Source organism: Amyelois transitella, chromosome 8, assembly GCF_032362555.1.
Source record: "Amyelois transitella isolate CPQ chromosome 8, ilAmyTran1.1, whole genome shotgun sequence".
In the NCBI taxonomy this organism is placed as follows: domain Eukaryota; kingdom Metazoa; phylum Arthropoda; class Insecta; order Lepidoptera; family Pyralidae; genus Amyelois; species Amyelois transitella.
Window position 1 is genome coordinate 11,426,290 of NC_083511.1, and position 13,676 is coordinate 11,439,965.

At 35.5% G+C, this 13,676-nt stretch overlaps 2 protein-coding genes across 2 annotated transcripts in view; one reads left to right on the forward strand and one right to left on the reverse strand.

Annotated features, from left to right (window-relative positions):
• Positions 1-7: 7 nt before the first annotated feature.
• Positions 8-4,098, reverse strand: LOC106134097 (ribosome biogenesis protein BMS1 homolog). The gene is made up of 2 exons (XM_013334056.2): positions 3,098-4,098; positions 8-2,683 (listed from the first exon to the last, which is right to left on the reverse strand). The coding sequence occupies exons 1-2, from the start codon at positions 3,999-4,001 to the stop codon at positions 210-212; spliced, it is 3,378 nt and encodes a 1,125-aa protein (XP_013189510.1). The 5' UTR covers positions 4,002-4,098; the 3' UTR covers positions 8-209.
• A 977-nt stretch (positions 4,099-5,075) lies between these two features.
• LOC106134104 (protein Aster-B) overlaps positions 5,076-13,676 on the forward strand; it is a 44,084-nt gene continuing 35,483 nt past the window's right edge. The window contains exons 1-2 of the mRNA XM_060945495.1: positions 5,076-5,303; positions 6,435-6,554. Of these exons, the coding sequence (XP_060801478.1) occupies positions 5,260-5,303; positions 6,435-6,554 (164 nt within the window). The 5' untranslated portion in view covers positions 5,076-5,259. The remainder of the gene's footprint in view (positions 5,304-6,434; positions 6,555-13,676) is intronic.

A 13,676-nucleotide genomic window follows, 5' to 3' on the forward strand; every position in this document is an offset into this window, starting at 1 on the left:
CCTTCGCTTTACATATCATCATTAACAAAACATTATTATATTAAGTTAAGAACATTTAACACTCAAAAACTATAAATACTTAAATCTCAATCTAGCTCAACATGTTATCATCACCTTAAAAGAACAAAACTCTTAAGTACTTAATCATTTTTAAATATTTCATGAACATAATCAACCAGGCACCAGGCACTTTCATTGTTTTGTTTTAATCACATTTGCGGTTTCTTCTTGTTACCCATTTTACTGATTTGTCTACAAATCTTCTTTTTCAACTCTTTCTGCCGCTTTATCCGCCTCCATTCCTCTTCGTCCTGCTGTCTCTTGTGAGCCTTCAGCCGCTCCGCTGTGGCTTCCTTCTGAACTTCTTTCTTCTTCTCATAATTCGTCTTTAACATCTTCATCACACTAGTTACCTTCTGTTCGTAAGGACTCTTAACAACCGCTACTCTATCCTTGAATTTGTCTTTAGGATTTTTCCCTGATAATGTTGTCGTCTTATTTTTAGGTTTAAATCTATAAGGCAGACCTTTCTGTAAGGTCTTTGGTATAATCAGAGGTTTGAAAACTTTAGGCTGACGGTTTACATCTGTGTACATTGAATCTGTATTTGCGTCGTTCTTAATGTTCTTTTCCCGCTTGAGTTGGCCCTTAGTCTTCATTCCTTGCCAGGCATTCTTCGTTTCCACTGGCAGTAAAAGATTCACGACTGGCGCATAGAATTTGGTGACATCGACCTTGAACCACGTTCGGCAAAACACAATGTCGCTCATCAAGATTTTATCTTCAAAAGTAGCACGGAAAGCCCCTTCAGGCTTATTCAATGCTTTCTTAATCTGACCTCTGATTCCCGAAACTGTTTTTATTCTTGCGCCTTCAAATTTGGCCACCTCTAATGAAGTTGTGAACATATCTTTGATGAAAGCAGTCTTTTTGTAAATCTTTAATGGTGTGCCTACTAATTTCAATTTCTTTACAATTTGTGTAGATTTATTTATTTCGTTAACACTACCTGTGGCTGCTATTCTAAAACCTAGCTGTTTGATTTCATTAGGATCGTTATTAACAGTTTGTAAGGCGAGGAAACCTGTGTTCTGTGGAGTAACAGGACCATAAAAATGCATATTACAAGTGACATGTTCAGGTGTATATTTGAGATACCTACATTTCAAATCGTCTTCTATTTTGGAGTAGATTGGTAAAGTTTGGAATCTCCTCCAGCCTAGTGAAATAATAAGTGGATCATTAGTCTTCAAGATCTTTTTGTACCATCTGTGTTTCTTAACTTTGCACGAAACAAAACCAATGTTTTGCTCAGCCATATTTAGAGCTCCAATGAGTATTGGATAAGTTGAATCAAAATTTGTTACAAATTCTGATGGCATGTTCTTGAACAACATTCTAACATATAAACCTGGTCTAAACCCTTCAACTTCAATTCTAAGACCATTATCCAAGTTTTCAAAAACGGATTTGTTTAATTCCGATTGTTTTAAGGCTTCTGCTTTCAAATTTTCATAATAAGAATGGTCTCCTTTAATCCTATGATCTTCAGGGTTGTCATATTCTGCATCAAATTTTGCTTTTAATTTCATCTTTTTGTCGAGGATTTCAGATTTAGTTGGTTCTGCCTTTCGTTTTTCTCCAGATTTTTCTTTGCATTCTGAATCCTCTTCAGCCATATGTTTTTCACCAGTTTCCAAGTCCTCAAAATCACCAAAAAGCTCCTCATCGTCCCCATCACTTGCATCATCTAATTTCAATAGTTCTGATGCATCTTCATCAGCTGATCTCTTACCTGTTACAAAGCAATTAATCAAATACTGTTTATTGTCTTCAATAGTCCAGTCTCTGAGATTTGGCTTATCGAGAGCATAGAAAAAAGAACACTCTTCAACATCTAGCCTTTCTTTTTCTTTGTGCTTTTTCTTCTGTGAAGAAGTAACCTTTTGTAGAAACTCTCCTACTTCTTCATCATCGTCCTCGGATTCTTCATTCTGTGCCTTGGTTTTATTCCCAATTTCAAATTCACCATAGACAAGCTTCATTATATTCTTAGATGTTTTTTGCCTTTCAAAGTATGCCTCAGTTGCTTTTTCTCCTAATTTTTCCTTCCACTTCATTCCAAAACCTCCATCATTATCTGACTCTTCTTCACTGTCATCTGATTTGTCCTGGCCTTCTGCATCAGAATTATCATTGTCCCATGGAAGTTTAGGATTTTCTGATTCTTTTTCATTCTGATCTATACCGCTATCATTATCTGAATCTGAATCATTGTCTTCTGAATCTGACTCATCAGAACCCTCAGCATTATCTAGTTGAGTGTTCTTATTTGGTTGCAAATACTCATCATCTTTCACCATATCTGGATAAATGACAGCTCCTCCTTTGAATAATTGAAACCCTGACTCCTGCATTTGCTCATCAATTGTCTCTTTAGTTTCCACAACATTTTTTAATAAAGCTTTCTTCTCATTTGTCTCTTCATCTTCATGTTTGTGAGAATGGGACCCTTTCAATTCAATATACACTGCATCTTTGTCGTAAACAATGCCTCCCACTCCTGAAAATGGAGCATATATTTGTCTTTCTCTTTCCATTAAGTGTCTCTTTTTCTCACTGCTGGGTAAAGGACATGGGTCTGGCAGATATGATAATTCACTTATTTTCATATCACCAACACCTGGAATAAGAAAAAAATATACAAAATTATAAAAGAAATTTTGAAATTCCTGCAGGATTGGAAGTCAAAAGGTAAGAATACTTTGACTTGCAGTATATATAATCTGGCAATGCAACAGTCATCTGGGCACAAAGTAGCAGGTGAATGTTGATGTACTTGCGGGGTAGACAAAGCCAACAGTCTCGAAGAGACTGATATTGATGTTCAGCTAAAGATATAATCAAGATTCAAACAGTGACTACTAGAGACTTGTTAGCCCATCACCTTAAAGAATCTCAAATTTTTAGCCTATCCCTTAGTCATCTTTTATGACATCCATGGGAAAGAGATGAGTGGTCCTTTTATTTTTCTATTGGAATCACAAGGCACAAACCAAAAATAGTACAATACAATACTTAAAAAGACAAAACTTACCTGCAATGTGGACCATAGACTCCTTCATGAGGGGCACACCTCGCACATATCCATACAGCACTACATCGCGGTTCACTTTTGCATCTCTTCGGATCAACTCCTGGCTTGTGATGTCTTCCATCCTGTCACCCAGCACATATGCATGGGTCGACCGCCAACTTAAAGGCCGGAACTTCATAACTGATATGAATCTGGATAAATTCTTGATCTCATTCCTCAAATACTCTCCATGGACTATACCGGAAAGGTAGAACAACTTAGCACCAGGGTACACTTCAGTCCAAAATCTATGTTTTAATGTTTTCTTTGTCATTTTTAATGTCTTTGCATTCTTTATCATATCCAGATGCGTTAACACTCCCATGATTTTAGGCATTCCGTGAACTTGACAGATATTTAAGAACTCGAATATCTCCATTTCGAAGCCAAAACTAGCGTCACACAGTAATAAGACAAGATCTGCACATTTGGCGATGTCTATCATGGAATTTATATCATTATTGCACTCTATGAGCGTGAGCCGGCGCTTCTTCGATGTCACGATAGTAATGGGGCCGTTGGTGCTCGTCACGTTGGTTTTGATAAAGCTTTTGATCAGGTTGTTGATGAGAGTTGTCTTGCCAACGCGTGGAGGCCCTACGATGGCCACGACGATTGGTGGCGGCTCCAGAGGCGTTTTATCCACTTGTGGAATATGCTGTTTCTTCGCAATAACATCTTCTCGACGTCGAAACTGTCTCTCAGCACGTACGGCGGACTGAATCGCAAATGCCTTAGGATTTCGCTGTCGTGCGCTTAGGTTAGACTGGTCTATCTGATTTTTCTTTTTCTTCTTCTCGGCTTTCCGTCCAGCAAGCTTTGCTCGATGAGCTTTCTTTTTATCAAATGCACTTTCGTCTGCCATGGTTATTCAATGCAATGCACATTTACATACAAAAAGTAAAATATGAACACGCGAGAGATAAACTCGATTCAATTCAAAACAACACCGTCTCCATCCATTCAATTCACCTCATGTGTTATTTTTTATTTTGACAATATCAAAATGACAATGACAGAAACGTACATTGTTCCATACCGAAGCGAAGACGTTTCAAATCAATTAATACCGAATAAATATGTACGAATTTTATTGTAGTATGTATGTTATTGTCTGCTGTTATTTAGCGTTTTTAATTAATTTATTGCTCAATAATATTATATTTACACAAATGCGCTTCCTGTATGAATCAACTTTATTTTGAATAAATACCATCAATATGTGTCTTATCAATATTATTTGAAACTAGCTTTTACTCGCCGCTTTGCCCATATGAATTTAAATGATTTATTAGCGCCACCTTCACCATTTATAAATAAGGTAGGTACTCAACGACCTACAGGGTCGATTAGCGCTACCGACAAAATAACTTAGGTTTATTGCAAAATCTACAGGAATTTTAGTTTTACCAGAATGAAAAGTACTTACCTAATGTCCAGTCTAGACTCTTAATTATATATACCCCCAATTTGAAGTAGATTGGTTCATGACGGAACCCGTGAAGAGGTTACAAACAAATAAACTTACTTCCGCATTTAGTTGGGATTAGTGCTATTAGTACACTCTTGGTGTAAACTTAAGAATTTGAGTAATGCTGGTGCTGCTGCTGCTGTAATTTGAATATGAACATATGCAGCCTCATAGCAAGGAATTGAGATTCAAATAGTGGTAGGTTGCAAGGCCATCACCTAAAAAAAGAATTCCAAGTTTATAAGTCTATTCCTTAGTCACATTTTACGACATCCATGGAAAAGAAATGGAGTGTACCTATCTTTTTCTACTGGTGCCGCGAACCACACGCACAGTGCAACACATACCAAACACTTTTTTTAAACAATAAACTTACATGCAGAGTTGCTCAGACATTTTGTTATTTTTTTGAGTTTGTGAAAATAACGGCAAAACACTTCGGTTAATGCCATGTCATCAGGTGGCAACATTCACTACACTAAATGTCAAAATTTCACCGAAACAAATCAATCTTGTTTCCACTCTCAATCCTTTCTTTGCTGATATTTTTGTGAGAATTCTCTAATTTAGATAATGATAGTGACTTTCGTAGCTGTTTACGATAGCTCTCGAGTGGATGAAGCAAGTGTGAACTAGTGTTTTCTATGTAAACATGGGTACCTCTGAACTGGACAGCCGAAACATCGCTATTTCCATGTCAGTAATATTTGTGCTTTCTCTAATTATAGAGCGATTACTGCGTTTTGCTCGTCTGCAGGCGCAATAGTCGTGTTTGTTTTTTTAAATTATAAAGTTATCACGTGCTTTCTTGCGCCTTTAGCCGCCAGATAGTTTGTGGGGTCAACGTTTCGTGGTTTGTCACGAATCTATTATACACTGCATTAAGTAGTTTACCTTTTGTTATTAATTCCCGCGATATAGTCTAATCATAGCAGATACTACCAGTTATGGGTGGATGTCGTTAGTTCTGTTCGGCTGACCCAATTTTATGCTTATTTATTTTAGTATTATGGTAGATACTTATCCTATAATTTTCATATGCATGCAGAGACATACTTGCAGGAGAAAGAAGAAAAAATAAGAATGAGTCATAAAAATTAAGATGTTTATTCTCTAACTACTATAACACAGGTGTAAAAGTTCCTGGCAGTAATATTCTAGATTTCTCTATTTATTTTTTCATAAATTATGCCCAGGGAACAAATAAGGATGAGAGAGAGGGAAGAAGTATGCAGAGATTGTGGCAAGTGGAAAGAAGGTGTGATTTAATGTATGTATGTATTAGATGCAAGAAAAATATCTTACAGATACATGCATACTTCTTTCGCTACATCCACATTCATAACTCTTTCTAGCAAGCTTGTTATATGCAGAGATCGGAATAGGTAGATTCATTTTATGTACTTGCATCATAAATTACCATAGAAAGCATAACATGGATAAGCCTCTTTTCCGGGATTCCATTTGCTACTAGTTGTACCATTCCAAAACTTTTTTTCGCTATAGAAAGCCAGTCAATCAGATTGATATGATATAAAATGAAATGATGAAATTTTAAAAATTCTTACACTTACAGTAAACTACATTGTCCGCGAGTAACATGGGACTACAATTTACATGAACGAAGTCGGGGGAAAACAGCTACCACTAATATATTCTTCATCCCACTTGTAAAAATTCCAGAAAAAATCTTAAAAATTTACAAATCCAGCAATCCCGGAGGCATGTCCATATTAATATAATATATGTTTTGGTTCATTGACCCCAATTCAATCTACCTATTCCGATCTCTGGTTATATGGTAAAATAAAATAAAATATTGTTTAGGAGAAAATCTGTGGAGAATCTGGTGATATCGTCTCAAGATGCAATTGGTCAGAGCATCAGCCAAGCTCTCAGCTTCTCCGGTGTCATCACTCAGCAAAACCAGGTCATTCAGGAGAACAGGTGAGTGTGATGCGCATCACTACATACTATATTATAAATTCCACCTATTTTACTGTGTTTGTATGTATGTGCTAAAGTCGAAAAGTTGTGGACAGATTTTGTTTCCGTTTGAAATGTTGGACAGTGGATTTTCTAAGAAAGGTTTATATGTATTTATAAATGCTAACCGTGCGAAGTTAAGGCTAGTCTCTAGTCATAAAATAATTCCTCATTAGATTAGCCAGTCCCATAGAGTGGGTACACTCCATTACATACATATAATCACGTCTATATCCCTTGTGGGGTAGACAAAGCCATCTTGCAAATACTGATAGGCCACATTCAGCTATTTGGCTTATAGATAAAATTGAGATTCTTTTTAAGTGATTGGTTATACTTAGCCCTATTCGCATCTCAATTCCGTCCTTAAGTCATACGGTTCCACATAGCTTTTCAGTCTTTTCAACACTTTGAGCCCCGTCTAAGGGACCATGTAAGGGATAAACATCCTATAGTAATATTAATGCGAAAGTTTGTAAGAATGTCAGTATGGATGATTGTTACTCTTTCACGCAAAAACTAATGAACCGATTACAATGAAATTTGGTATGTAGGTAGCTGAAGACCCAGAATAACATACAGGCTACTTTTAATCCCGGAGTTCCCGCGGGAGTGATATGGTTTCCATGCGGACAAAGTCGCGGGCGGCTTCTTGTGTGATTAATTTATGTGTGTTACACATCCAATTGCCTTAACATATAACTTTCATCATTATGTTTTTTTCTAATCCTCGTTGTGTTGGAGTGAATTCACGGAAATAAGCTAGTTCAATTCATTTATTCATATAATCACGTCTATATCGAGTATATATATAGTGTGTTGAAAGACTGACAGGCCACATTCAGCTGTTAGGCTTAATGATAGAATTGAGATTCAATTATGTAGTCTCCTGACTGAAGTATCAGGCGGGCATTGGGACGTGTACTTACACAAAAGATGCGGATGGTTTGTTTTCATGTCGCGAGTCGACTCAGCTTTAGAGCTAGGACCTTAATAATGCAACGAACTGATAAACAAATTGCGTCTCGCGTACTTGTCGATAGCGTGTGTTTGTTTACACTCACCTAGCGCTCAAACAAAGAAACCAATTTGTTTGTTCTGCGAGCACGCAAGGGCGTAAGATACAAAACTGTTTTTTTTTTAAGAACAATAAAAAATCTTGCTAGTCTTTTATAGTAAGTAGGTAGGTAAAGTTGGTTAAAAACAGTGCTATTATTATTTTATTTGTTAATGCTTTGTTTTGTTTAGTTTCGTGACTGTTATCTATCATATGTGCAAATTGAATACGAGATGTTTAATTAAGATATACATAGATACGCATTTGTGAACATTTTATTATTGCATAATTTAATAGGTATTCGATCAAATTACATCAAAAATGTTCTTTGGTCAATAAATTATGATTTGGATGTGATTAGTGTTGATCGAATTTATCGATACTACATCGACTAATAAATCTTGTATTAGTAGAATACGATTAAGGCGAAGATGGCTTTGGAAAGATTACTTTCAGATCGACAATGGGCGCCATTAGCGAAGGGTACAAAAAGACAGGACCTTTTTTTCCTACTACTATTGTTTAAAGGCCCTGAACACATTTTTTATAGCATATATCCAATGTTCTTATGTTACGTTAAAAATTCATTCATCAGCAAATGCTTTCTCGATAATAAAGACATAGGCGATGAAATTAATGTTAAAAATAACTCTAATTGAAATTGTTTTGTTTAACTCTCGCTCTTTTTATCGGCGTTATCTTAATCTCTTATCGATTAATCGATATTAATTGTTCAGTGCGTCGATGATTTTAGTGTGACATTACACCGTCGAGAAAGTGATATTTTAATTCATAAAATTCTAGGTTCAATAAAAAAAAACATCAAAACAGTAACTGGTTTATCTTTCTCTCTCTCTCTCATATCTGCATGTGCCCGGTTGCACCTTGCACAGAACTGTCTCGGGACCCGGGGTCCGCTTTCCGTCTTTTGTCCCCCCTAATAGGTCCTGTTTTCGATGTCCTCGGATTTCAGTCCATTGGCTCGCATGTCATCAATTTATATAAATAAATGTCAAAAATAGTTTTGTGTGTACAATGTTTTAATTCGTGACGATGAAAATGGTGAACGGTGATGAATATAAAGTGCAGTTCACACAAAAAGATTCAGCTTGGAAAGTACTCATAGCAAGGTAATTACTGTTGGTACTATTTTTTTTTTTGCTAATACACAATCTCTCACACATTCATCCCAACCTATTTTCCGTTTTTGTACGAGAGAGGACACGGTAAACGGGACGCTATTTCATTATTGTTTGTTTTTATAATAATTAACTCTAAATATGAAATGATTTTCGTATGTCTTCAGAATATACACATTTTTTTTATATTTATTAAAATCTCTATTCCATCATTAAGTCAAACAAACAGCTGAATGTGACCATCATCATGACTTTTCAAGACTGTTGGCTCTGTTTGCCCCGCAATGGATACAGACGTGATTAAATGTATGTATGTATTAATTCAACAAAAAAAAAAAGCAACAACATCAGAATCTACAATAGGTTTGAAATAATGTGATTACATACACTTGAATTACACGATTAACTTTAATTCAAGTACATTATATTAAGGCTTTATCAATTTATTCAATTTAACTAATTTCCCATTGACAGAACAAATACTTTTCACTGTTGTGTTGTCTAAGATATGTGTGATGCATTTGTGGTAGGTAATAAGCTACACCACATACGATTCTACAATTTTAACCCCGTGTCAAAAATATGTACTGTAATTAAAAAAGTGACAGGCGAGAAATGTTATAAATTTTACTTGTTTATATCCTTTAATTTTATCTTATATAAAAAATTTTCGTGTCACAATGTTTTTCTCCGTACTCCTCCGAAACGGCTTGACCGATTCTCATGAAATTTTGTGGGCATATTGAGTAGGTCTGAGATTCGGCCAACATCTATTTTTCATAACCCTTAGTGATAAGGGTTGTCCAAACTTAACATTAATCATTTTTATGGCAAAACAACGTTTGCCGGGACAGCTAGTTTATTTATATATTTATGTACATCAAGGAAAATAAGAATAAAACTTAAAACAAAGAGAAAGTCAGTACAAGTGCCGTGTGGTTCCCGGCACCAGCACAAAAAAAAACAGGACCACTCCATCTCTTTCCCATGGATGTCGTAAAGGCGACTAAGGGATATACTTACAAACTTGGGATTCTTCTTTTAGGCGATGGGCTAGCAACCTATCACTATTTGAATCTCAATTCTATCATTAAGCCAAGTAGTTGAACGTGGCCGATCAGTCTTTTCAAGACTGTTGGCTCTGACTACCCCGCAAGGGACATAGACGTGACCATATGTATATGTCATTACAAGAACACTACTTATTTCTAGATACATCTCTTCCAGCGGCTTCTTTATTGTCACCGGTTCCATATTTGGGTCAAATAGTCGCCAACGGTACATTTCTTATTCACGATAATACGTTATCAATGCCCAGTGTTAGTTCCACTTTAAATTGTTGTTGTAAAACTATCCGTTTCACTAGACCGGTCGAACTGAGACATGATATTATCTATTCTATTTTTTACTTCTCAAGAGTAATTTTTTACATCTTTTTTTTTACCGCAGTGCACAGTGTACATATTTATTTGGGACTTTTGAAATATGTAGGAAGGAGTGGAATAATTGTTTTTCGCATGTATGAAAGGCAAGGACAAACAAGCGCACCCCGGGCTCCTCTTCAGAGAAGAGAGAAGGATGTAATTTTATTTTTTGTTTTTACTATACAATTTTATGTTATTTTAATAGTCTCTCTGACGTCCACAGAGCACCGCTCGGTCAACCAGCTGGTAAAACCATAAACGGTATAACGTAAAGGTTACATTACAATAGATTAAAATATATTAATTAATAAAAATAAATCTATACTAATATTATACAACCGTTTGTTTCTTTGAACGCGCTAATCTCAGGAACTACCGGTTCAAATTGAAAAAATATTTTTGTGTTGAATAGACCATTTATCTAGGAAGGCTTTAGGCTAATAACATCACGCTGCAACTATGAGGAGCGAAGAAATAATAGCAAATGTGAAAAAAAACATTGTAAATTATTCATCCTTGAGGGCTTCAATGATGCCCAAAATACCTATTCCACGCGGACGAAGGGCACACTTTGTATATACATATATTTTAAAATCATGAACAAAAGAAATATGTATAGTCTTTCTTATCATAACATAAGGCTTGTTATTGCCCGTTCGCGACTCGCAAAATCTACGTTTATCTCGACCGCACAATACGTGTGGCATTAAATGCGTGCGTCATGCATTAATTATATGGTTAATTGCTCGTATACTAGCCGGCCTCGCACCAAGCGGTCTGATATGGAGTTTTATTAGTGATGGAAACAGAATTGACCATAGCTTACATCCGCCATTTTGCGATGTTGCAAAATAACTTTTGTTGTCAAAAGAGAACGGCCTTCAATCGATTTCCTCCTTTTTTTAAGTAGGGTTAATTTTTTAAAATTCGCCTGCATATAATTTTGTGTACATAAATGACTAAATAAAAAAAATTCTCTGTATCTAACTACCGATTAGCTAAAGCTTAAGCTAATCTTAAGATCAACCATACCTACATACATACATACATTAGTCACGCCTTGCAGGGTAGATAGAGCCAACAGTCTTGATAAGACTGATAGGCCACGTTTAGCTTTTTGAATTGAGATTTAAATAGTGACAGGTTGCTGGCCCATCATCTAAAAGAAGAATCACAAGTTTATTAGTCTATCCATGGGAAAGAGAAGGAGTGGTCCTATCCTTTTTTTTATTGGTGCCGGGGACCACACGGCATACCTACAACAGTTTTAGTTACTCGTATATGCCGACAAAAGTTCGACTTGAATCATTAAATTCTACCTCGCGAAATTATTACAAATAACAAAATATAAACTAAATATGTACTTAGGAGGTCGGGGGTCAGCTTGATAATTAGCATGTAGCAGTACACTCGACCTCATATATGTGTTTATCTTTATTTAATTTAGTTTTTTTTTTTTTTTATTTATTGGTTTCTGTTGTAATTGAAAGAGGCTAATTTCAGTTAATGACATTTCACTCCCGTGGGAATGCCAGTTTATTCGCTACTACAGAAATAAAAAGTTTTTCTCTCTGTATCTAATAATAGAGCTGTGTGGATTTCTGTAATGATAATGATGTTAAGATGGTTTTATGTGTTTTGTATGACTTTAGTCAGTATTACAGTAACTCGTAGAGTCTATTCCCTTTTCTTCTTTAGATCCTTAAATAAAGGTACATATTTTTATATATTTTTTTTAAATTATGAGCAAGAGAAGAAAGACCTTCAACAAGAAATGATGACATAATGAATTACATTTGCTTATAACTATACTTTGATGATATTTCAACTCGTCATTCAACACACACATTAAATAAATACACAATAAAAAAATGACGAGAAAAAATAAAATAAAATATTTATGCCAACTGTACAGAACGTACAGTATGCGACATCGTGTCTCAAACATTCGAAATGATAATTAAGTCATTGTTATGCTGATTTTGTATAAATTTCTTGAATTTTGCCACAAAAATAAAATTTCTTATTATATTTTGGTCAATTTCGAATTAGTTTGTTGGTTTATTTTTATTAATTCTGTTAAAATTTCTTTTTTTGTTATGTGCGAGTGTTATGAGTTTTTCTTTGTTCGTGTTACGAGGATGTTCATTTTTGTGTTGAGGAAATATTTCAATATACCAAATAAGAAAAAATTCGTGACACCTGATATTGTTTTATCGTGAGTATTATTTATTTGTCAAACCTTTTTTACTTGCGGCCTCACTCCCATAATGTACCTTTACGACGACAAAATCACGTTGCTATCTGGCCCGTACATATTTATCTATTTATTAGGTACCTAAATGGATTAGCACATTAAAGGAAAACATGATGGTGATGGTGCCGTGTGGTTCCCGGCACCAACACAAAAAAGAATAGGACCACTCCATCTCTTTCCCTTGGATGTCGTAAAAGGCGACTAAGGGATATGCTTATAAACTTGGGATTCTTTTTTAGGCGATGGGCTAGCAACCTGTCACTATTTGTATCTCAATTCTATCATTAAGCCAAACAGCTGAACGTAGCCATTCAGTCTTTTCAAGACTGTTAGCTCTGTCTACCCCACCAGGGATATAGACGTGACCATATGTAAGGAAAACATGATACTTAATAAAAATTTCATATCAGACATGTTTTTCAAGTGAAATTGTATACAATCAAAATGAAATGGTATCGATTGGTCCACGTCGCGGTCCATTTAATTTATTGAAACTCAATTTACATAAAAGTTTATTATTAATCTAATCAAATCGATGTTTAATTTCAAAAGTCAATAGGTACTGCTACAATACTATACCGTGAATAGAAAAATATAACCTAAACCTCGATATTTCCCGCGCGAATATGAACCTTGGTGTGTCCCGTGCAGAAAAAAGATAGTGGTCGGTCAGATCTGTGCAGGCTATCATTTGGGATCAACCCATATTCCGGGATTCCTCTTAGGGCTAGCCCAGCTAAACGTGGCCATCCAGTCTTGTAGCTTTTGACTCTGTTTACTCTGTTAGGGATAAAGACGTGTTTGATATTAGATACTTAGAAAAAAAGTTACTAAGGCCTTAAGTTATCCTTCCTTTTTTTACATTTTCCTGTCGTGGGCCTTTGGAAGAAATTTCTCCAAATATAAATAGTGCTCTTGTTCTAAATTTCTCTATAGTTTAAGTTCTATTATTATTTTTTTCCTTGATGTACGTAAGTAAATGTATAAATAAATAATATGGTAGGTACTCTCACCTACGAAAATTCGAAACCGCTTTACCGCCAAACAATTGACGGGTGCTTTTTTTTTGCCAGTGTGGCGTAACCGACGGCGAAGTGAATGCCATTGCCACTGCCTGTGGTGGCGCAATAGTTAATTTTGCAATTGGCCACCACGTTTCATCTGTTACAGAAATTTTAAAAAAAGAAGAAATTATTCGAACGATGA

Coding starts and splice junctions, on each gene's coding strand:
- LOC106134097 (XM_013334056.2), bottom strand. CDS start 4,001: ATGGCAGACGAAAGTGCATTTGATAAAAAGAAAGCTCATCGAGCAAAG. Junction 2,684..3,097: donor GTCTATGGTCCACATTGCAG/GTAAGTTTTGTC, acceptor TTCTTATTCCAG/GTGTTGGTGATATGAAAATA.